The sequence below is a fragment of the Pectinophora gossypiella genome, chromosome 26 (genome assembly GCF_024362695.1).
Source record: "Pectinophora gossypiella chromosome 26, ilPecGoss1.1, whole genome shotgun sequence".
In the NCBI taxonomy this organism is placed as follows: domain Eukaryota; kingdom Metazoa; phylum Arthropoda; class Insecta; order Lepidoptera; family Gelechiidae; genus Pectinophora; species Pectinophora gossypiella.
In genome coordinates, this window is record NC_065429.1 from 5519717 (window position 1) to 5544247 (window position 24531).

At 42.3% G+C, this 24531-nt stretch overlaps 2 protein-coding genes across 4 annotated transcripts in view; one reads left to right on the forward strand and one right to left on the reverse strand.

The window, feature by feature from the left end:
- The window catches only part of LOC126378465 (glucose-6-phosphatase catalytic subunit 1), a 214899-nt gene that overhangs the window by 79111 nt on the left and 111257 nt on the right, over window positions 1-24531 (forward strand). The window lies entirely within an intron of this gene.
- LOC126378352 (diacylglycerol kinase 1) overlaps window positions 83-24531 on the reverse strand; it is a 61495-nt gene continuing 37046 nt past the window's right edge. The window contains exons 4-23 of the mRNA XM_050026626.1: window positions 22694-22767; window positions 21917-22034; window positions 21135-21246; window positions 20260-20424; window positions 19644-19766; window positions 19300-19424; window positions 18973-19049; window positions 17194-17354; window positions 15073-15186; window positions 14231-14322; window positions 13542-13682; window positions 12804-13074; window positions 11670-11756; window positions 11143-11233; window positions 9917-10019; window positions 8299-8385; window positions 4155-4310; window positions 2965-3109; window positions 1662-1843; window positions 83-928 (exon numbers count right to left, since the gene is read on the reverse strand). Of these exons, the coding sequence (XP_049882583.1) occupies window positions 836-928; window positions 1662-1843; window positions 2965-3109; window positions 4155-4310; window positions 8299-8385; window positions 9917-10019; window positions 11143-11233; window positions 11670-11756; window positions 12804-13074; window positions 13542-13682; window positions 14231-14322; window positions 15073-15186; window positions 17194-17354; window positions 18973-19049; window positions 19300-19424; window positions 19644-19766; window positions 20260-20424; window positions 21135-21246; window positions 21917-22034; window positions 22694-22767 (2517 nt within the window). The 3' untranslated portion in view covers window positions 83-835. The remainder of the gene's footprint in view (window positions 929-1661; window positions 1844-2964; window positions 3110-4154; window positions 4311-8298; window positions 8386-9916; window positions 10020-11142; window positions 11234-11669; window positions 11757-12803; window positions 13075-13541; window positions 13683-14230; window positions 14323-15072; window positions 15187-17193; window positions 17355-18972; window positions 19050-19299; window positions 19425-19643; window positions 19767-20259; window positions 20425-21134; window positions 21247-21916; window positions 22035-22693; window positions 22768-24531) is intronic.

Below are 24531 nucleotides of genomic sequence, written 5' to 3' on the forward strand. Positions count from 1 at the left end.
ATACATACATAAACTCACGCCTGTTATCCCTAATGGGTTAGGCAGTTTTTATATTATCGTTATTTATTTTTTAATTTGCCGCCTGTGGCATTCACTACTTGGCCGGACAAATGGGGAGCGCTGAGGGCTCTCACCCAATGGGGTAGGCAGAGAGACGTTTTGTATGTATGTATGAAGAAGCGTGGCCCGGGAGTGCTTATAGGCCAGATTATAGAAAACATTGTGCTAAGTTGACCAGCGGTTTAAAGAGGCCACATTAATGAATTTGTGAAATTGTGGGCAATAAAGTGTTTTTTTTTAAACTATAGTTTATCTCCTCTTTCGGAGGGTATTTACCAGAGACACGGGTCACAGACCAAGTGCCACTGGAAGGAGGGTTTAATAATTATGTATCTGTGCGTTCAGTCATGATGTCAATGTCGGAGGATAGGAATTTGCGTACTATCCGACAGGTGTTAAGGATGGCTGCTTTCTGCATGATTATTAATGCAACCCAGCTTAAAAACAGTATTTTGATTTGATATTTGCGGGATATTTAGGGTCCGCTTACCTAATCTGAAGATTTGACAGATCCTAGTTCCGGGGAAGGGAAAACCAGCCGGGAATGTGGGTTTTTCTCACGATATTTTCCTTCATCGCTGAGCATCTAAACGCATATTGGAAAAAAAATTGATAATATCATTGGTATATGCTGGGTTTCGAACCTGCGACCTCACAATGGGAGTCAAGCGTTCTTTCAACTGGGCTACCGTCAATTAACAATTTTTCGTTTTTAGATGAATTTGCTTCAATATGGCCTCTTTGACCCCCCTGATTGAGACTTGGACTTGTGTAGTTAGCAGTGGGTGAACAGCTTGAAGAACCCCCGGCCTTTCTCCGGGGCTGGGCACATCAGCATCGGCACCTGGTTCTTGTGGGTTATCGTGATCTGGAAATGCAATACAATATTATAATGAATCTGTGATAACCTGTTCGGAGAACGAGTGACTTATATGTATATGTGTGTGTGCGTGTGTGTGTGTGTGTGTGTGTGTGTGCGTGTGTGTGTGTGTGCGTATGTGTGTGTGTGCGTATGTGTGTGTGTGTGCGTATGTGTGTGTGTGTGTGCGTATGTGTGTGTGTGCGTGCATACGCGTGTGTGTGTGAAAGAGAGTGTGTGTGTGTGACACCCCTCAGCCCCTTAAAATACAAAAGTATACGATTAATTTATTTTTATTAATTTATGACTAAATTTTGATAAATTATTAATTGTTTGTGTTTGCTATGTGGGTAAAATTGTGTTATATTATATACCTATTATCTACATTAAGATCTGTATCACACAATTTAAGGCAATAAATGAAATTATATGAAACCTAGCACCGGTGTCAGGGTTATTACTGAGCCGCCAAAGGCCCCTGACATGACTCATGTATCGACAACTTACTTACGTCAGTAAGTAGTAACCGGGACCAACGGCTTAATGATAATCTTACTATAATGAATCATCTTACTTTCGGACAATCGGGTGATCAGCCTGTAATGTCCTAACCAAACATGGGACCACAAAGTATTTTTTGTGATATGTCCCCGGAATCGAACCCAGGTCCTCCGGATCGTGAGGCCAACGCCCAATTTCTGGACTACGGAGGTCGTTAGGGCCGCCACTGACTAAGTTTTACCTTGGAAGGCGGCTGCATCCAGGGCTCGCCGTCGATCTGCATGGGGAAGGTCCGCCTGGTGGTGATGGTGATGGAGCTGCACTGCGCGAGGCGGCGGCCCGACGCCCGCAGCCCAGTGCGGACCTGCCCCATGTGCAGACAATTCTCCAGCCCTATGACCTCTATTAACTTGTCGCCGATATCTGCAATGACATGAAAACGACAAAAATATTATTTAAAAAAATGTTATAATCATCTCCACAGCGTTATATACAGGTTGTTAGTGACATCACGAATGATTACAAGTTAATCATCATCATCATCATCATCAGCCCATTAACGTCCCCACTGCTGGGGCACGGGCCTTCCCTATGGATGAATAGGGAGATCGGGCCTTACCATCACGTGGGCCCAATGCGGATTGATGGTTATTAACGACTGTTAATGCAGCCGGGACCAACGTGCCTCCCGAAGCACGGAGGAGCTCGAGATGAAAACTTTTTTTGTGGTCACCCATCCTATGACCGGCCTTTTCGAAAGTTGCTTAACTTTAACGATCGCTGACCGTGCGCGTTTACCGCTGCGCCACCGAGCTCCTATCAAGTGAAATTTTCCGTCGCAAAAGTAGGTATATAGCTGAAAATAATCATCATCCATCTCGGATCATATCTCAAAGTTTTCGTTACGAACAATACTAGGTACGTATGGAACACCAACTCTCCGCTCCCCACTATAGGCTAGGTTTGCCCTGCTTGAATGGCGATTTCGTGCAATTTACCTGGTTAAAACACCGATTTAGACGATTTGCCAGGCTGGAAAGGCGATTTTAGTAAAATTGCTTCGCCAAATAGCCGATTCAGGCGATATACCTGTCGGGAAAGACGATTTAGGGCTATTTACCTTGCTGCAAAGGCAATTTCCGAGAAGTTACTTGGCTAAAAATCCGATTTAGGCGATTTACCTGGCTGGAAAGGCGATTTTATTTTGTTTTATTAATTCATTAATTCGGTTTCGTGACGAGACCCACATTTCCGAGAAATGCATTTTCGCAGGTAAGTGACCTAACCTGTACTGGGCTGGTCTTCCCTTCGCGGGTTGGAAGGTCAGACAGGCAGTCGCTTCTGTAAAAACCGGACCTGTCAAATCTTCAGGTTAGGTAGGCTAGGTTTGCCCTGCTTGAATGGCGATTTCAGGCGATTTACCAGCCTGGAAAGGCGATTTTGGTAAAATTACTTAGCCAAATAGCCGATTCAGGCGATATACCTGTCGGGAAAGGCGATTTAGGGCAATGCTAAGGAGATGATGAATTCATTAATTAGCTGACCTTGTTGTGCGTTGGGGAAGCGTCCCCGGCGGTGCGCTCCGCTGGCGCCCCACAGGTTGGACCCGCCGTGAGCGTACGGGATGTTCAGGAGAGCCACACCCTGCAGCGCTGGGCCTTTGTTCAACTCCAGCGAGTGACCATCACACTGAAATAATATTATAAAATTCACCAGCTTGCTTTTTAAATGCGAAGCGCCGGTTCGCACCCCGGTACCGGACTTGCACCAATGAGTTATTAATTTATCTTGAGTAAGTACAGTTTTCACTAAGTCGGCTCGACCACAGCCAGCGATACGGCTCAGCACCTATCACGTTTGTCTAACAGAAACAGCTCGGTGAAGTGTGGTACTGTAGCAGAGTACAAACTCTGCACATACTGGCCTTTCGTTCTGACCGTCAATCACTATAAATTACGAAATTCTCATTCTATTCCGCATTTCCTTTCATTTTACACTGACTCATTGCATCCCCGACCTTCATAAGAACAACATAAAGATATTACACTGTGTAGCTCTAGCCGTGCCCTCTTATTCTGGATTTGTTTGTGAAGTGTTATTAATAAACTGTATATATTCCTGCTTGCTGCTTGCCTCTAATTTATCATCGTTGTCACCAATCATTCCTCTACTCTGCCAGCACGCCGAGATACCATCCTCACCACCCATCGTGCCGCAATACTTAGTGCATCTTGCGATGGATGTAGCTTTGACTACCCCATTGGGATATACTCGTGAGTTTATGTTTGTTTTTATTTCAAGCAATACCCATAAAAATTTAAAGTTAAATACATACAATTAAAAAGCAGTGCCATGTTTTTGAAAATGATAATAACACGATTAATACAACCCAGCTGCGACACATACGTCAAAGGAAAAAAGAAAGAGAAAATTGCTATGCTGATTACCGTCAATATTAAAAATCTCTGTCCTTTGTTTGGCTAGGACAGTGCAGGCCGAGTCACATGGATATCCGAAAAATGATAAAAAATATTTAGGCGATTTACCTAGCGGGAAAACAGATTTCTGAATCGGTTTTTTTACCAAGTACATGGCCCAATTTACCTGGTTAAAAAACCGATTCGGGCGATTGACCTGGCTGGAAAGGCGAATTCGGATTTTATAGGTCTCAGTGATACAATGCAGAAAATAAAGTACTAACTTAAAAAACAAAGGAAAATATGCTCATACGCACCACAATATCCATATTTTCATGTAGGTTCTTGCAGCTGGCCGCGAACTGCTCCGAGGTGGCGAACTCGAAATACCACAGCTTGTTCTTCATACGAGAACTGAACTTGTCCGGGTTGCGCTCACGCTCCGTGTGGAACTTCACGCAGATCGCCGCGTCCTTGAGAAAGAAATTATAATAAGCCCCCTTCTTCTATCGAAGGACTTACATTGATAAAACACACACACACACACAAACGCACACTTACACTCGGACACACACTACTCCCAATCTAATATTATTATTATTTTTGGGTACTAGGCTTAAACTATGCTAAGATGTTTCATATTTTTATTTTCATTGATACTTTCCTTTTCAAAAAATAATTTTCTGGCCTCTTTCGTTTAGCTTCGCTTTTAAAATACAGGGTGTTAGTGACATCGTAACGAAAAAAAAAATGGAACGCCTATTTTATTGTACTAAAAACGATGGTGGGTGTTTTTCTTGTCGCAAATGTTTAATTAAGATTTTCAATTTTTACTGTGCCGCAATGTAAGTCGAACAACGCGCCACACAGACGCTAAACTTACGCGCGGCTACGTTACGCGTGCGAGATACGATGTTGATATCTAGGTAGGAGTTTTCATTCTCTTGTATTTAGATGCTTAGTAGTGGTTCAACGTTTAAAAATGTTGTTTGTTGAAGTAGAACACCTACTGCCACGATTTTTCACGCACGGTACCTACCTACCAGTTATTAAAACGTTCCTAACTTATTAACAATAAAAACCCTACTCTTGCCTTACCTTAATTGTTATTCCTTCGGATGAAGTACCTAGGTAGGTACCCTAGAACATGTCACGTCACGTAGGTATGCAACATCGCGTTTCCTCCGCGGTAGGTAGGTATGACACGCACTCACAAACACAACACCTTGCTCTTTAATAAACATCAACAATCTTCCATACTTTTGCGCAGTAAATGGTCTATGATCTATCATCATAGTCGACACTACTCATTTACAGAATGAAACAAACACTCACAAACACGAAAAAAATATCCTCGAAAAACATCACGCGATTCGGGTCAAGCTTAGTATTCGACTGAGCGGAAGCGCGCGGCGGCGTTAGCGCAAAGCATCAAAGGCGCGCCGACGACGCGCCGGCCGCGGCCGAGTCGAGCCGACGACTAGACAGAGAGAGAGAAGTATGTTTATGGTGCAAGTGACAGAGAAAGAAATAGTTTCTGTTCGTATGCCTACTTTATTGGCGAGCGTTGCCCTTGACCCGTGCGCCGGCTATTCACCTGCGCATAGCTGAAGTTGTAGATACGTTATTATTATTATTGATGACATTGATAAAATTTAATAATTAGTAATTTTTATTTGTTTATTTTAAATGTGCGTTCTATGCAGCTTAAAACACAATATGGGACTGAAAAAAATCTATTTTTTTTATGAATTTGGCGACAGGAAACTTCACTTGATACCTATCAACTCAAAGAAATACCTAGTATCTGTTCGTAATGCCTACTTTATTGGCGCGCGTTGCCCTTGATCCGTGAGGCTATTCACGTCCGAGTATCCATCAAGACAGATCAAACAAGCCCTAACTCGGAGGTCTTGCGTCCCAGGATCCTTTAATTATGTCTTAGAACCTTCTTGGCCTATGTGGTCCAGTGGTTGAGCGATGGGATGCGGAGGGTCCGAGTTCGTATTCCGGTGGGGACATATCACAAAAATCTGTTTATAAGGCCTTTGGTTGGGACGTTACAGGCTGATCACCTGATTGTCCGAAAGTAAAATGATCCGTGCTTCGGAAGGTACGTTAAGTCGTTGCTCCCGTCTACTAGGTACTTATGTAAGCACGTAGCCGTTACATGAATATTGTACACAGAACAGGATAGGTTTAATTAGTTCTTTACTGATGATTTAACAATGAGATTTAAAACCACGAATAACTTAGTACTTAGTACCTCGGTACCAACATGTAACAAGAAAAATAAGATCACTCCTCTCGGACAATTTTTTTCTTTGAACATGCCGACATTGCCTACGCGGCGGAGTTGCCGAACTATCGATAGGTAGATTATCAATTGTTGAACTTGAAAATTGTCTAAACTATCGAAAGTAGTGATAGTACATTTAGATCGATACTAGCGATAGTACCGATAGGTCTTGCTTTGTAACAATAATGGGTATTGATCTAAAAGATCTATCGATAGGTACCTACTATTGTTTTTTTTTTACCTAGGTATCGATAGAATATCGATAGGCAACACTCTGGCGGAGTGTCCGCCCAATTCTAGACGCGATCTCGCTCGATTTTTGTGTAGCGAGGTTTTGCGTAGGTACTTACATACTAAGTTGGTGGATGGTTGACATAGTAGGTAACTAATTACCTAATCTGTGGTGGTTGTGTTAGTTGGTTGTTAGTTATTCTAATGACAACAAAGAATACAATTATTTACTGTTTCAACTGTTTTAGGTAGATAATGGCCCTGATTCCTATGAGTAAATGAATGAATAACCCGGTCGAATCAAAAAGGTATCTCGCTGGTAACTTAATTCTGTCGGTTGTTTTAGATTTCTGCTTAAAATTGACGTGTATTCCATAAATTTTATGCCTGTTGATTATCCGTCCATTTAAGAATAAGAATAAAATAAATTTATAATTTACGATAGACAGAGAAAGAAATAGGATCGGTTCGTAGTGCCTACTTTGTAGGCCGCGCCGCCGCCGCGCCGCCGGCGCGCGGCGCGGGGCGCGCGGAGCGGGGCGTGCGGAGCGGGGCGCGCGGCGCGGTGCGTGTGGCCGTTGACCCGTTCGAGCAGCTGTTGTCTCCATTACATCGAAAATTTTCGATAATTTGTCATTATTGTTTTTTTTATTGAAATTTGGGTTCTATGCAGCTAAAAGCACAATATGGAATTGAAAATAATTAAAAACAAAACTCAAAATTTCATGAATTTTGCGACGGAAAATTCCACTAGATATTAACTCAGAATCATGGTCTGAATCATCCCTCTCAGTATTCGTTACGATGTCACTAACACCCAGTATATAACGGTGTTCTAGAACTCTATGGAAACCTATAAATAGCTTAAGTTTAGATAATCATCATCATCAGCCCATTAACGTCCCCACTGCTGGGGCACGGTCCTTCCCTATGGAAGGATAGGGAGATCGGGCCTTAAACCACCACGCGGGCCCAGTGCGGATTGATGGTTGTTAATGACTGCTAATGCGGCCGGGACCAACGGCTTAACGTGCCTTCCGAAGCACGGAGGAGCTCGAGATGAAAACTTTTTTTTGTGGTCACCCATCCTATGACCGGCCTTTGCGAAAGTTGCTTAACTTCAACAATCGCAGACCGAGCACGTATACCGCTGCGCCACCGAGCTCCTCAATTAGTTTAGATAATAAGTATTGTTAAATATGTTTTTATAAAGCTGTTGGTTTTCTCAATAAACATAAAATAAAATAAAATAAATTGGAGATGTCCTTAGAAAAGGTTCAGTACGAACTACTCTGAACCAGCGTGCGTGTATGAAATTATTGATGAATGTGGATGTTTTTTGACGTGACTTATTGTTGTAGATTTGCCGCAGATGGCATTAACTACCTGGGCGGACAAATGGGGAACGCACCCGGGTTATATGCATTCGGAAATACAGAAGACGGCAAAGAATTCCACTCCTAAGCAGTGCGCATAATGAAGGACGATGCGAAGCGCTTTGTGCGAATAGTTGGGATATCCACCAAATAGGGATGGAACCCGGCCGTACGTCTGGAAGTCCGAAGATAAAAGGGGGATGGTGGAATGAGCTCGTGTAGATCGCGGGCACATGCCCCGAAGTGAATATTACCTACTTTAAATCTACAATAAGTAAGCACACGATAAAACCTGGTTCCAGATTCTAGCCGACAAGCACGAGAGGCGACACAGAAGTGAGAGGGCTGATTTACCACCTATACCGTCTAATAACCCTCGACTACAATGCCAGTCGTGCGGCCGCTACTGTTGCTCTCGCATCGGACTTTACAGCCATTTTAAAAGCTGCCACAGAAACGCTGTTTGAATCATCTGATAAAGATGTAAATGTCTGTGATGATGATGATGACAATAAGTAAGGTCGAAATAGGCTGTTCAGACTTCATGATACTTACAACGCCTATAGAGAAGTAGTTGTTGATAATATTGTAAGGGACGGAGGTGGGGTGCGGCGCAGACTCCGGCATCTGGGGCTGGTCACACTGTAAAAATACAGGGTGTTTATTTATTTATTGAGTACAACTACATCATATATATATATATATATATATATATATATATATATATATATATATGAAACATTATACGAAACATATATATGAAACACATATACAGGGTGTTAGTGACATCGTAACGAATACTGCGTGATACTGATTCAGACCATGATTCTGAGTTAATATCAAGTGGAATTTTCCGTCGCAAAATTCATGATTTTTTTTAATTACCTTCAATTCTATACTTTTGCGATTGAAAATTCTTTTTGATATTAACTCAGAATAATGAGGTAAATCAGCCCCTTCAGTATTCGTTACGATGTCACTTACACCCCTTACCAGTACATACAGGTAGCCATACAAGTAGGTATGGGTGTTAGTGACACCGTAATACTGAGGGGGATGATTCAGACCATGATTCTGAGTTGATATTAAGTGGAATTTCCAGCCAGAAAATTTATGATTTTTTTATGTTTTTTAAATTATTTTCCGTTCCATACTTTTGCGACGGAAAATTCCACTTGATATCAGCTCAGAATCATGGCCTGAATAATCCCTCAAAGTTTTCGTTACGATGTCACTAACACCCTGTATGTTTATATATCAAACATATATATAAAAGATTATATATATGATGTAGTTGTATCATACTAAAATTAAGACTTATATATATGACAATTACAGTGTACATAGCATCTACAAATTAGTAATAAAATTAACACAGCAGCAGGGTGTTAGTGACATCGTAACGAAAACTCTTGAGGGATGATTCAGACCATTGTTCCGAGTAGTTATCGAGTGGATTTTTCGCTAAAGTATAAAACTGAAAATAATTTAAAAAAACACTAAAATATTCCGACATGAAGCTCCACTTGATATCAACTCAGAATCATGGTCTGAATCATACCCCTTAGTATTTGTTACGGTGTCACTATTACGCACTTGGGGTTACCTGTACGTACTTGTACAGGGTGTAAGTGACATTGTAACTAATACTTACTAAGAAATCTATCATTAGAAAATTAAGTGAATTACTGTATTTAATTCCTCCACCAACCCGCATTGGAGCAGCGTGGTGGAATATGCTCCATACCCCCTCCGGTTGATTGAGGGAAGGCCTGTGCCCAGCAGTGGGACGTATATAGGCTGTTTATGTTATGTGGAATTTTCCATCGCAAAAGTATAAAATCGAAAATAATTTAAAAAGAACACAAAAAATATCATGGATTTTGCAACCGAAAATTCCACTTGATAGGTTAAGTCACATACATACCTCCGAAAATGCATTTCTCGGGTATGTGGGTTTCCTCACGATGTTTTCCTTCACCGCTGAGCACGTGATAATCATTTATGATCTAAACATGAATTCTGGTTTAGGCCCGTGCTGGATTCGACCCTGCGACATCAAAGTGAGAGGCAACTGGGCTACCACGGGTCCTGCTATCCCGGGATTGTCAATGTAAAATCCCGAAATACCGGGATCAGAAATGAGTCTTGGGATTGAACCCACTATACCCACCTCTGTTGTTGTGTTTTCAACGAGTATCTGCCACCTATCCATCATGACGGTGCTTGCGTTGGCTATCTTGTCCAAAATCTTGTGGATCGACTCCCCTTCATACCTGAAACAGAAACGTACAGGGTGATAGTGACACCATAACGAAATCTTTACGACTTTCGAGACTATAGGTGCTGTGTACCTATCTATTTTCGCTTGGCGCCAAGAAGACGCTTCATAACTCGAAAGATTATGCGGTCTTTTGAGTTAATTCGTTTGGGGTTCGGAGTAGGAGCCTGCTCCAGAGTGGCTTAGGTTTCATCATTCATCGTCTCCACCAATTATCATTTCATAAATCATCATCAAGAAAAAAATACATAAGACTTGGCTGTATGGGCATAGTTTCCTTTGCCTTGCCTTCGGGGAAAACCAAAAACGTTATCATCATCATTTCCCTAGCATTATGGCGCTTTCCACAGGTCCTTTGACAGGTCCGGTTTTTACAGAACCAACTGCCTGTCTGGAAGGTCAGACAGCGAAGGGAAAACCAGCCCATTACAGGTTAGGTCACATACGTCCGAAAATGCATTTGGGGGATGTCGGTTTCCTCGCGATGTTATTCCTTCACCAAGCGCGTGACCCAAAAACAAAAGTGACAACTCAAAAATATGCATTCTTCAAAATTGGCTTACATAGTTAGCGCTTTATGAATGTCAAACCTTAAATTACATAATAGTGCTAATTCCTGTAAATACCATCTAATTTTATTTTAAGTTATATCTGTCATTTTCTTATCCGCCGAAAAGGAAAAGGACGGGTAATCGACAAGCATAAAATTTATGGAACACACGTCAATTTTAAGGACAAATCTAAAACATCCGTCTAAAAATTTTACATCAGTCAATAACCCGACACAGGTAAGTAGACAGCACGTTAAACGGATTGCATACCAGCGACATATCTTTTTGATTCGCCCGGGTTATTCATTCATTTACTCATTCTTCCTAAAATTAAGAGCTGTGAATCATCCGTCCCTTTCCTTTTCGACGGATATGAAAATGGCGGATATAACTTAAAATAAAATTAGGCGGTGTCTGCAGGAATCGGGGCCAATATTATGTAACTGGCTGTTAAACTACTACCACATCGGAAGCTGTATCGCTGAGGGAAAGACGTGGCCAGAAAACCTCCCAGCACAGAGCCCTCCTACTGTTTCATGTTTCATTTTTTTTTGTATATCCACTCACCCTCCGCCCCACCGCAGGCAGCGAGCCAGGTCGTTGCCTGTCCCCAGCGGCAGCACACCCACCGCCGGCTGGGCTTCCATTTGCACTTTATCTGGTATAAAAATAAAATATTATCATTAACACATTGTTTTAAGTTTACGCGGTTATTATCATAATTAAAGCACATAATAACGGGTTCTTAACCGCAAAGAAAGCGGCAAAGAAAGAGGGTAGACAGACATGTCTGCCCGTAGAAAATTATGGATCTACCTACTCCACTCCAATCTCATCAGTTATCCCGTGATCATGGCACTTGCAACAGTGTCGAAATATCGGGAGTCTCATATCCCCATTTAAACGTGGTAAGAACCCGTTATTATGTGCTTTAATTATTAACACATTCACTAATTATAAAATAAATAAAAACCATAGCTGGAAACCAAAATTCAGGTTAGGTAAGCGGACCCTGTGGAAAACGGGATAATGATAGGGAGGTGATGACGATGATGATATCAGGCAACAAGTCATCATTGCTTTTTTATTCATACCCATAGTCTCCAGGACCCAGCCCACGGTGCCGTCACCTCCGCAGCATATCACACGATAATTCTTCACGTCCTTGAACATCTGCAGACCTGCAAAACGACAAAATTACGGCATTAACTACTTGGCCGGACAAATGGGGAGCGCTGAAGGCTCTCACCCGTACAACGTTTAAGACAACAGGCCTGAGGGTGCCCAGTTGGGCGCGAACCTCGGCTCAGGGCGTCGTCTGAGAGGAAAAATATTTTAAAGAATTAGTTGACCCTAGTGGGTCAATAGTGATAAGCGCTGATTGAGGGAAATCGTCGACCACGCCGGCGGGGTCGGTATCGGGGTCCTGAAGTGTTTGGTGTCGCGAGCTGATTGGCTGCCTCTATGGCTAGAGTAATCGGGTCGTCGGGATCGTATAATACGACCTTTGGACGCCGATACTTTTCAGTACCGTCCCTAAGCGGGATGTATTCGGAAGCCGCAACTACCAGGGGATTCGGGTGGTGCGGAGCAGAATCGAAAAAACGTTTTAAAGCTAATTGAAGCCACTGGGCAATGGTTGGCAGACCTAGGTCAATGAGCAGATTTTCATTGCGAAGGAACCACGGAGCTCCCGTGGCTTTCCGCATGAAACGATTTTGTATTACCTGTAGACGGTGGATTTGAGTGGGACTCGCGAGAGCGAAAACTATCCCTGCATAGGTCATGATTGGACGGATTTATCTGCTCCTTTATGTATAAGAAGATATCAAAAACATCAATGGCCCCGATTCCTGCAGACACCTCCTAATTTTACTTTAAGTTATACCTGTCATTTTCTTATCCGCCGAAAAGGAAAGGGACGGATGATTGACAGCTCTTAATTTTAGGAAGAATGAGTAAATGAATGAATAACCCGGGCGAATCAAAAAGGCATCTCGCTGGTATGCAAACCGTTTGACGTGTGCTGTCAACATAATTCTGTCGGGTTATTGTCCAATGTTGTTGTTTCAGATTTGTGCTTAAAATTGACGTGTGTTCCATAAATTTTATGCTTGTCAATTACCCGTCCCTTTCTTTTTCAGCGGATAAGAGAATGACAGGTATAACTTGAAGTAAAATTAGATGGCGTCTGCAGGAATTAGCAGCAATATGGTAGTAAAACCAACCTTGCATAGGTCCGCCTTTAGCAATATCATGGACCTGTCTTGGATTTAAAATATACTGCAGCTTCCTCAAAACTCTTGCGCCTTGTCTGCCACCAGACTTGGGATTTATAAACACTAGTAAAGGACAACATCCGTCTGGTGGAGTGATTTGGAAGGAGATGGGGGGAGCTCTATGCTCTTTTCTGTCTTCCTTCTTCTCTTTCTCCCTCTCCTCTTTGTCTGCTGAGGCCGCGATTGAGATCGGGAGGGAGATTGAGACTGGTAAGGTTTGCTGGAAGAAAAGAAAGTTGGTTAATGGTAAAGTCCAAATGTTTGAGGTTCTGTTATATGATGAATGATGGGTGAGAATTAAATATGTTTTTATATTGTTTACACTTAAGTTTCATATGTCTAATTATATTATTGTTTATATTGAAAGGGAGGAGCTCGGTGGCGCAGCGGTTAACGCGCTCGGTCTGCGATTGTTGAAGTTAAGCAACTTTCGCAAAGGCCGGTCATAGGATGGGTGACCACAAAAAAAAAAGTTTTCATCTCGAGCTCCTCCGTGTTTCGGAAGGCACGTTAAGCCGTTGGGCCCGGCTGCATTAGCAGTCGTTAATAACCATCAATCCGCACTGTGCCCGGGGTTACTATTGAGCCGCCAATAGCCCCTGACATGGTTCATGTAACCGGGACCAACGCCACGTAACGTTACGGTCACGTTATAGTGAATGATAATGAGAAACCAGTCTGTGTTACCTGGTCAGGCTGGGGTCTGTGCGGCAGAGACCTCTGACGGTCCAGCACCAGGGGTCTGATGGCGGTGGGCGGCAGGATGTGCTTGGCGTGCCGGCCCAGGGTGCACGCGCCGCCCGCGCTGCCAACGCAGCGGTTGTGGAGCTGGGGGGGGGGGGGGGGCAATAATTAACTTCTTATTGTAACACATTCATCATCATCATCTCCCTAGCATTATCCCGCTTTCCACAGGGTTCGCTTACCTAACCTGAAGATTTGACGGGTCCGGTTTTTTTACAGAAGCGACTGCCTGTATGACTATAATCACGCGCATGTGCGTCAGGGATGTTTGCGGCGGCGCGTGTTGATGGCTTTCACGCCATCATTCGCAAACGAATCGCTTCCCTGATGTGCAGAGTGAGATGTAGCCCGAACGGCATTCTGAAGGCATTATCAGATAAGCCAGATTATCCTTTTTGGAGGCACTGGAATGCGATCTACGTGGCCTTTTAATTCTTTTAATTGTTTGTTTTTCTTAATTGGTGTGTTTTTTTTTTGTCCGTGTGTAATGTAATTATGTTGTCTGTGTGTAACTTTTTTATGGGCATAGCCTGAAATAAATGCTTTTTTTTTTTATTTTTTTTATTTTTTTATAATTGCCGTACCGATGGCTCCCATTTCGACTTTAATAAATAAAACAAATAAATACTCACCGTAATGTGACACCATCGACAATGCAAGCCAGTAATACCGTTGTATCCTTTGATCTTTTTCCGACACCGCGCGCATTTCCCGTGGCAGTTACCTGTTAAAAAATAAATACGAAAATTAAAGCCAAAATCTTTCAGATGGGTTATTTTATTTTTATAATCTACGCGTCTTCATGGCTATACAGGTTGTGGGTATCGGCGTCCGAAGGACGTAATATACGATCCCGACGACTCGATTACTCTAGCCATAGAGGCAGCCAATCAGCTCACGACATCAAACACTTCAGGACCCCGATACCGACCCCGCCGGCGTGGTCGACGATTTCCCTCATTCAGCGCTTATCGCTATCGACCCCCTAGGATCGATTAATTCTTTCAAATATTTTTCCTGTCAGACGACGCCCTGAGCCGAGGTTCGCGCCTAACTGGGCACCCTCAGGCATGTTTTATTTATTTTTATTTATTTATTTATTTATCTGTTGTCCTAAACGTTGTACCGGGTGAGAGCCTTCAGCGCTCACCATTTGTCCGTCAAATAGTTAATGCCATCTGCGGCAAATCTACAATAAGTCACGTCAAAACAAAAAAAAAACAAAAAAAAACAAGTTGTGAGAAGCTGCAGTAGTTTTAGGCGGATGAGACGTTCGTTATGTAAAAATTGACTATTCCAAGTGTAACTATGTTACCTACTGATTAAAGATATTATTGAATTTGAATTAGAGTGAATAGGCATTTGCTATGTAAGCCTGATCCACTTCAACCACATTGTCACTTACCATCGGAGATTGTGGTCAAGCGTGAGCCTATACTAATTAAAAAAAATAATTATGTAGATGATAGATCACCTTCGACCCAGTGATGCGCCAGCGCGGCGGAGGCGCGGCGCGACTTGGAGTACGTGGCGATGCACGACGCCGGCGCACGCTGCACGCAGCGCTCGTGCACCGTGAACTTGCAGACTGGAACCACATGCACAAACATACAACATAAACAGCCTATATGAACAGGGGGGTTAAAATGGCCACATCGAAGCCATTCATCTAAGAAAGCAATATTGCAATTTGACATTTGCACATATAAAAGTAAGTGCGCAATGCAAACAAATGTCAAATAATCGCAAAAGTATGGAACGGAAAATAATTTTTAAAAAAAACACAAAAATTTTCATGAATTTTCCGGCAGGAAATCTGAGGAAATTTCTGACGGAAAATTCCACTTGATATTAACACAGAATCATCGTCTGAAGCATCCCCCTGAGACGTCGCAAAATTCATGTTATTTTTTTAGTTTTTTAAAATTATTTTCAATTCTATACTTTTGCGATGGAAAATTCCACTTGATATTAACTCAGAATAATCAGCTGAATCATCCCTCTCAGTATTCGTTACGATGTCACTTACATCCCATACAAGTACATACAGTAGCCATACAAGTAGCTATGGGTGTTAGTGACACTGTAACGAATACTGAAGGGGATGATTCAGACCATGATTCTGAGTCGATATCAAGTGGAATTTCCTATCGGAGAAGTCATGAAAATTTTAGAGCTTATTTAAATTATTTTCCGTTCAATACTTTTGCGACGGAAAATTCCACTTGATATTAACTCAGAATCATGGTCTGAATCATCCGTCAAAGTTTTCGTTACGATGTCACTAACACCCTGTATATGACGCCTGCATTTTTGTCGAAAAAAAAACTTGCATTTATTTATTACAGCTGCTGATGTAAGCACAAGAAGCCAACAAAATCACCATAGACTGATTTTTTTTTATGTACCTTTGACAGAAAAATATAACCGTAATTGTTTGTGTATGTGTATAAGATTATATAATAAACTAGCTTTTACCCGCGACTTCGTCCGCGTGGATGGATTTTCCCGCTCATTCCCGTTCCCGTGGGAATTCCGGGAATTCCTTTCTTAGTGCACCTCTACGGTACCTAAGCTACGTCCATTCCAAATTTCAAGTGCCTACGTTTAGCCGTTCAGGCTGTGCGTTTTTATATGTCAGTCAGTCAGATTCTCCTTTTATATATTTAGATTACCAACTGACATATAAAAATTACCTCTAACTTAATTTAAGACTATATTTTATAAATGGCACAATGAAAAAAAAATATTATAAAATTGAAGAATGTATAAGATAAATCTGTTTAAGATTACCCGTCGTGCTACCAATATTGCATGCCTATTTTTATAAGCAAAACATGACGTACTTATTTACACTTGTTACCATGTTAAAAGTTTAGATTATGGACAATGAATACTTACAGGTTGGTATTCCACCTGTTAGGGTTCGTAATGTTTATTTTATTATTTAATTATTATTAGATTATATAACTTAATAACAGACGGAATAAAGTCGTGACTCTGTGTCACGACTTTATTATTTTTAATTTGGAACTGGCATATTATTTCATTTGTTTTTATTTTGATTTCTTCTTTTTCGAACGGGAACGTTTTCCCGCCTTTTTAAAAGGCGGTGACGTGGAATTTTGTTCGGTTGCGGTAATCTGTTATGAAGAGTTGGAGAGTTAACATTGTTTATGAATAAAACACATAATAACGGGTTCTTACCGCGTTTAAATGGGGATATGAGACTCCCGATATTTAAATGGGGATATGGTTCCGAACATTCCGATATAAAAAAAGAGGGTGGACAGATATGTCTGCCCGTAGAAAATTATGGATCTACCTACTCCACTCCAATCTCTGATCATGGCACTTGCAACAGTGTCGAAATATCGGGAGTCTCATATCCCCATTTAAACTCGGTAAGAACCCGTTATTATGTGTTTTAATTATGATAATAACCGCGTAAACTTAAAACAATGTATTGTTTATGAAAATATAACATTATTCAAGAGAATTGCTGAATTGTTCGATTACGACGAGCACCTCCCCACCTGAGAGCAGTAGTATTATCACACACCTCACAACCCACACGATAAGAAAGACTACTTACAAATACAACACAAGCCCTTCTTGCCGAGCCCGACCAGCATGTTAAGGCAGAGGTTGCAGTAGGCCGGTCTGCTGAAGTGTTTCAGTCTCCACGCGTGTTCACCATCCTCTTTGACATTCGTGTCCAACCCCAACAGGACTAGGAGCGGGATGGTTGTCATTCTGGAAATATATTATACAGGGTGTTAGTGACATCGTAACGAATACTAAGGGGGATAACTCAGACCATGATTCTGAGTTAATATCAAGTAGAATTTTCCGTGTATTGTCCCAATTACTTGGTGCATTGTCCCAAATACTTTGAATAGAATAGAATTGAATAGAAATTGTTTATTATAAAAGGACGCCACACACAAAGACAATAACTTATATTACTTATATATTTTTTTTTACAAAAGAATTACAAAAAGCATATCATCATCAATTTAAGAGCCACGCTCTTGTCGGTGTAGCATTTTCCATTCCAGTCTATCAAAGGCCAATTCCTTGACTTCCCTATAAGACACGACGTTAACCTTTTCTTTAATCTGTCCCATGTAAGCTCTTCTTGGTCTTCCCCTTCCTCTCTTTCCAAAAAGCATAGGAGAATGTTAATTACAATGATCATAAGGTGGTGGTGGACGTCCTGAGATAAAAGGGCCTCACTCAGCACAAGTCGCGGCGTGAACCACGACGCTGGTATTATGTGGACCCTGTTGGGTGAGGCACGAACGTCGTGTTTCATAAATATACGTTCGTACTTAGATTAAATATGAAATTACTTAAAATAGAATGTAGGTACACATACATACATACACATACATACATAAACTCACGCCCGTAATCCCAAATGGGGTGGGCAGAGCCACAAGTAATCAAAGACAACTTGCAGCCACTGTTGATACGAAGTCCTAAGATGGACATATAATATATTATATGTAGGTGTACATATAATATATTATACTATATATATTTTATATATTTATCACAAAAACGTATACATAAATACTTAATGTTAGTATTATAATAATAATTAATGCAAGCGGACATAGTACGCACCTGATATAAACAAATACGAATGCATAGAACATAATATATAGGAATTATATTATGTAAGACAGCCTCCGTGGTCTAGTGGTTAGAGCGTTAGGCTCACGATCTGGAGGTCCGAGTTCGATTCCCGATGGGGACATTGTCGAAATCACTTTGTGAGACTGTCCTCTGTTTGGTAAGGACTTTTCAGGCTTGAATCACCTGATTGTCCGAAAAAGTAAGATGATTCCGTGCTTCGGAGGGCACGTTAAGCCGTTGGTCCCGGCTATTAGCCGTAAAAACACCTCCACCAACCCGCAGTGGAGCAGCGTGGTGGAGTATGCTCCATACCCCCTCCGGTTGATTGAGGGGAGGCCTGTGCCCAGCAGTGGGACGTATATAGGCAGTTTATGTATTTATGTTATATTATGTAAGTATGTGTATTGTGTAGTCTGTTTGTGTTAGTATCTATCGCGCGCGCAGCTCCTCGAGTCAGCTCGGTCGGCAAAGTACCTAGTCCAATTTCTGCCAGTATAATACTTATTGATATGATATTTTTCCCATTCGACCGTCGCGCCTCCGACAGGCACGACGCATTCCGAAGAAAAAGAAACGAAATTATAATAAATTGTAATAAAATTGCACATTAAATCAAATAATAGTGAATAGTAGTAAAGCAAAAATACATATTTAAATAGGAGACAACAAATTTCGTCAAAAGCTTTGTGCGTTGTACCAAGTACTTCTTATGATATTTTAATATTCTTACCCTCCTCTCTTCCACTCATCCAAGGATACTGTCCCGTCTGCATCATAGTCGATCTCAACCATCATATCTTGAAGAATCTGAAAAAAAAAAACATCTTCAAACACACCATCACGCCGAAGGGTTAGCTTACGACTACCAATTGGTAGTCAGAGTTACCTCCGTCGCAAGATGAACTATGTACCCACGCCTAATCGAGCTTTCTGTTAGACCAACGTAATAAAAAATAAAGTTCGAGCCGTATCGATGTCTAGATAATGGTCGAGCCCAACTAAAAAAAGAATTTTTTTTTTTTTTTTTTCAAAAAAAATTATCGTGCACTATACTTACAGGCCTCAGCTCGGAAGTCTCCCAGCCCAGGTATTCCGCCACTGTCATCATCTGATTGACGATACAATCCATCTCATTGGTGTCCAGGACCCCGTTGCCATCAGTGTCGTACAGCCGAAACATGACTGGAAGAAATTGCTTTGTTACACAACTGACTTTCTTATATAAATAGCTTCGATGTGGCCATTTTAAAGGCCAAGGCTTTTTCTAGGGACCATAAAGTAATTTTTGTGATGTGTCCCCACCGGGAATCGAACCCGGGGCCTCCGGATCGTCAGAACAACGCCCAGTGGTTCACCACGGAGGTCGTTAAACTTAGTGTATATTCTTTATTCTATGCTCACATTCGAGTTTGTCCTCTGGTCTTCCAGCTTCCAGCAGTGAGAGGTAGCAGACGATGTCCTTGAGAGACACTCTCGCCGTGTGCACCTCAACTGTCGACGACCGGCGCATGAGGTGTTTGAAGTCTGAAACACAATTCATCATCATCATCAATGTAAGAGCTACGCTCTTGTCGGTGCAGCATTTTCCATGCTACTTGTTTAGACAAAATAGGGCAGTGGTTTCCCTCTTGCCTTCCGCCCCAACACAATTACCATGGCCATTTTTGACACATACATACATAGATCCCACTGCTGGGCACAATCCCTCAATCTGGTGGGTGGAGGTATGGAATACACTCCACCACGCTGCTCCACTGCGGGTTGGTGGTGGTCCTTAGGACACTAGGGATCACAGAGTTATTTTTATGATGTCTCCACCGAGATTCGAACCCGAAACCTCCGGATCGCAAGTCCAACGCTCAACCACTGGACCACAGATAACGTACTAGCCCTGCTGACACGCAACGGGGCATGAATAGCTGACCGTTGAAAAACCAAACACATTGACAATATCCTTGGATTCGTGGGGATGTTTCGGTCTTTTCTCTCTTCGTGGGGTCCTTAAGTCTTTGCTCACCTTCGATCTTAGTGTTGTGGTTGACGCGCAAGGAGTTGCTGGACTTCCTGCTGGAGTTGCGGGACACCTGGCTGTGGCTGGGGCTGGTCTCCGCGCGGCCAAGACACAGCTCGTGCGCCGAGTACGACGGGTGGGTTGTCACCGTGAACATCGGGTGAACGCTGCCTGCGAAGCAAAAGACCAACAATATAACATAAACCCACGAGTATATCTGAAATTGTGGTCGCCAACGGTACATCTATCGCAAGATGAACTAAGTACGGTCACGAGCATTAATATCCGGTAACGATACGGCTCACCTATCACGTTGGTCTAACAAAAAGCTTGGTGAGGTGTGGGTACAGTCATGAGCAATATAATGTACCCACTTTAGAACTCTGTCGCACTAACATATTTGACATTTAGTGAGACTTACAGTTCAATTTTTCAAAAAAGTAAATATGACATGGTACCAAAGTGTATACATATTAATGCTCGTGACCGTACATGGATTTTAAATTTTAACTTTTGTTTTTGTTTTAAAAATACCATGGTAGCCCAGTTGGTAGAACGCTTGCCTCTCACTTTTCAGACAGATTCGAATCCAGCACAGGCCTAAACCAATGATTGTCAAACTTGTTTTCGAATTCATGTTTGGATCTTGCATGATTATCACGTGCTCAGCGGTGAAGGAAAACATCGTGAGGAAACCCACATTCCCGAGAAATGCATTTTCGGAGGTATGTGACCTAACCTGTATAGGGCTAGCTTTCCCTTCGCGGGCTGGAAGGTCAGACAGGCAGTCGCTTTTGTAAAAAAACCGGACCTGTCAAATCTTCAGGTTAGGTAAGCGGACCCGGGATAATGCTAAGAAGATGATGACAGAGGAGCCCTACCAGTTCTACTCCGGGAGCCCTTGTCCCCGTCCACTGAATCCCCGGAGCCTTTCCCGAGCTGCTGCAGCCGCTCCGCCAGGCCATGGATCTTGGAAGCCAGGCTCAGCTTACCCTGGAAGTGTATAATTTCTTATTTATTTACACACATTTATTGCACTGACAGTTATACATCAAAAGTATGTGTTTGTGTGTAGAGGGTACAAGTGCTTGTACAGGGTGCGGGCGTGTGTATTAGGGTGCGTATGTCTGCACTGTATTTGTCCGTGCGTGTGCTTGTGCGTGCGAGTATGTGAGTGTGTGTGCGTGAGAGTGAGGGTGAAGGTGAGTGTGTGTGAACAGGGTGCGTGCGTGTGTATTAGGGTGCGTATGTCTGCACTGTATTTGTCCGTGCGTGTGCTTGTGCGTGCGAGTATGTGTGTGTGCGTGAGAGTGAGGGTGAAGGTGAGTGTGTGTGAACAGGGTGCGTGCGTGTGTATTAGGGTGCGTATGTCTGTACTGTATTTGTCCGTACGTGTGCTTGTCCGTGCGAGTATGTGAGTGAGTGTGTGTGTGAGGGTGAAGGTGAGTGTGTGTGAACAGGGTGCGGGCGTGTGTATTAGGGTGCGTGTGCCTGTATTTGTCCGTGCATGTGCTTGTGCATGCGATGGTGAGTGAGAGTGTGTGTGTGTGCATGTGAGGGCGAAATAGGGTGTGTTTGCCTGCGGCTTAATATACGTGTGCGTGTGCTTGTGTGTGTGGGCTAGTGCGTGTAAATACGTATATACGTAATGTTAGTCAGTAACCTTCATCATCTGGTGGTCTGCGTGCGCAGTGACGGCTGCGCAGCCGGCGTGGGAACTAGCCGCCGCCATCTCCCGTAACGCAGGACGCTCGCGACGCACGAACGACAGGAATAGGTGCCTGTGGGATGGAGATATCATTTAACACTGGTGCTAATTCCTGTAAATACCATCTAATTTTATTTTAAGTTATATCTGTCATTTTCTTATCCGCCGAAAAGGAAAGGGACGGGTAATCGACAAGCTTAAAATTTATGGAACACACGTCAATTTTAAGCACAAATCTAAACCAACCGTCTAAAAATTTTACGTCTGTCAATAACCCGACACAGTTAAGTAGACAGCACGTCAAACGGATTGCATACCAGCGACGTACCTTTTGATTCGCCCGGGTTATTCATTCATTTACTCATTCTTCCTAAAATTAAGAGCTGTGAATCATCCGTCCCTTTCCTTTTCGACGGATATGAAAATGACGGATATAACTTAAAATAAAATTAGGCGGTGTCTGCAGGAATCGGGGCCGTTATTTAACTATACAGGGTGTAAGTGACCCCGTCTTGCTGTTTAATAAAAGATTTACTTACAGTTTTAATGATTTTTATTATATGTGACAAGTAATAGCAATTAAATACATGAGTCAGTAATTCAATTAATTTTCAATAATAACATTTACGTCATGAAAGGGCTAGCAATGGTGGCTTCTCCTAGGATTGAGCATAGCTGGTTTTCTCATACCATGACCGTTACCAAAGAGTAAAAGAAGTAAGTTTTTTTTACCTTGAGAGCTCATCTGGCGTGGAGACCTCAAGAAACGTGTCCAGGAACCAGCGGAAACCTTCATAGTCGATATCCTGAAACAAACGCGTTACGTATATGAATAAAAAAATACATGAATACATTTAACGGGCTCTGCTGACCAGTGGTTGAGCGTTCTGCTCGCGATCCGGAAGTCCCGGGTTCGAATTCCGGTGGGGAAAATTCACTTTGTGATCCCTAGTTTGGTTATGACTATCCCTAGGCTGATCACCTGATTGTCCAGAAGATGATCCGTGCTTCGGAATGCACGAACCAGGGATTACAAAGTGATTTTTGTGATATGTCCCCACCGGGATTTGAACCCGGGGCCTCCGGATCGTGAGCCCAACGCTCAACCACTGAACCACGGAGGCCGTTCCCCTCCGGTTGATTATTCGCTCTCCATCCCTTCAACTATCGTCACTTAAAAAAACACGTCACACACACACACACACACACACACACACACACACACACACACACACGGTCACGCACACGCACACACACACACACGGTCACGCACACGCACACACACACACACACACACACACTTTCCCATTTATAATATTATTATCTATTATGGATAGGTACCTACTTACGTTACGATGTCACTAACACCCTCTATACTTCTGTCTAATTCTTCCGCGATAAAGGCGTGATGTTAAATTACGATACTGGAAGCAAGTACCTTTTATTTTTGAGTAAAAGCTTGAGGACAAGCGATTCTAAGAAGATTAGATCCAATATGGCGGAACGGCGGCGCGTTGCCTAGCAACCGAAAGAGGATTATTTACTACACAGGACATGGAGCCACAAGTTGTTTTTCGTACCGAATATTAAGTATTTAATATAAATATTAAATATGAATATTTAATCTTTTATCGTGTGGGTTGTGAGTAGAGGATTCGATCATTCTATTACCGGGTTCCGGGATCCCGGGATCCCGGTCATATTCTAGTCCCGAAATCGGGATTGAATTTAACAAATACCGGAATTTTCGGGATTATTTATTTCTCATATAAGTCAACAAAATGTGCGTGTAACGAATGTGTAAACGTGTGTAAAATATCTGCTTCTCGTCGTGTAAGTATTGATAGTTTTTTTTTCTTAACAAAAGTGCAATAATTTGTCTGAATAAATAGAGATGAAACCCAACGAGTGTCATTGTCTGTAGCTTAAGGCTATGCTTAAGCATAGACTTAAATGTTTTAGCATATAGTCTTTTTGTTGCTACTTTCTATTACCAATACAATCCCGGGACTATCCCGGGATCCCGAGATTAACTTTAGATAATCCCGAAATCCCGGGATTAGAAAACATGACCGGGAGCGAATCCTCTAGTTGTGAGGTGGATTACCAACCCCATCAACCCTGGTGTCATGGTTACTATTGAGCCGCCAAAGGCCGCTGACAACACTAATCTATATTTAATATTTACAAACAGAAGCTAAGCAAACAGAATAATAATGAGACAGGACGGAACAGGACAGGTCGCTGACATTTCGAAATGAAAGGGGTTGGCAAAACCACTAAGTAACAGAAAACGAACTGTCCGTTCGCTGCCAGTTTTGTTACGAAGTCATTTTCAAATAAAGAGTCCCACGAAAAGCATTTTCCTGTTAAATATTGCCAAGACGCGATCATGTCGCAGCGACTTACACCGAAAAGGAAAGGGACGGGTAATCGACAAGCAAAAAATTCATGGAACACACGTCAATTTTAAGCACAAATCTAAAACAACCGTCTAAAAATTTTACATTGGCCAATAACCCGATAGAATTAAGTTGACAGCACACGTCAAACGGTTTGCATACCAGCGA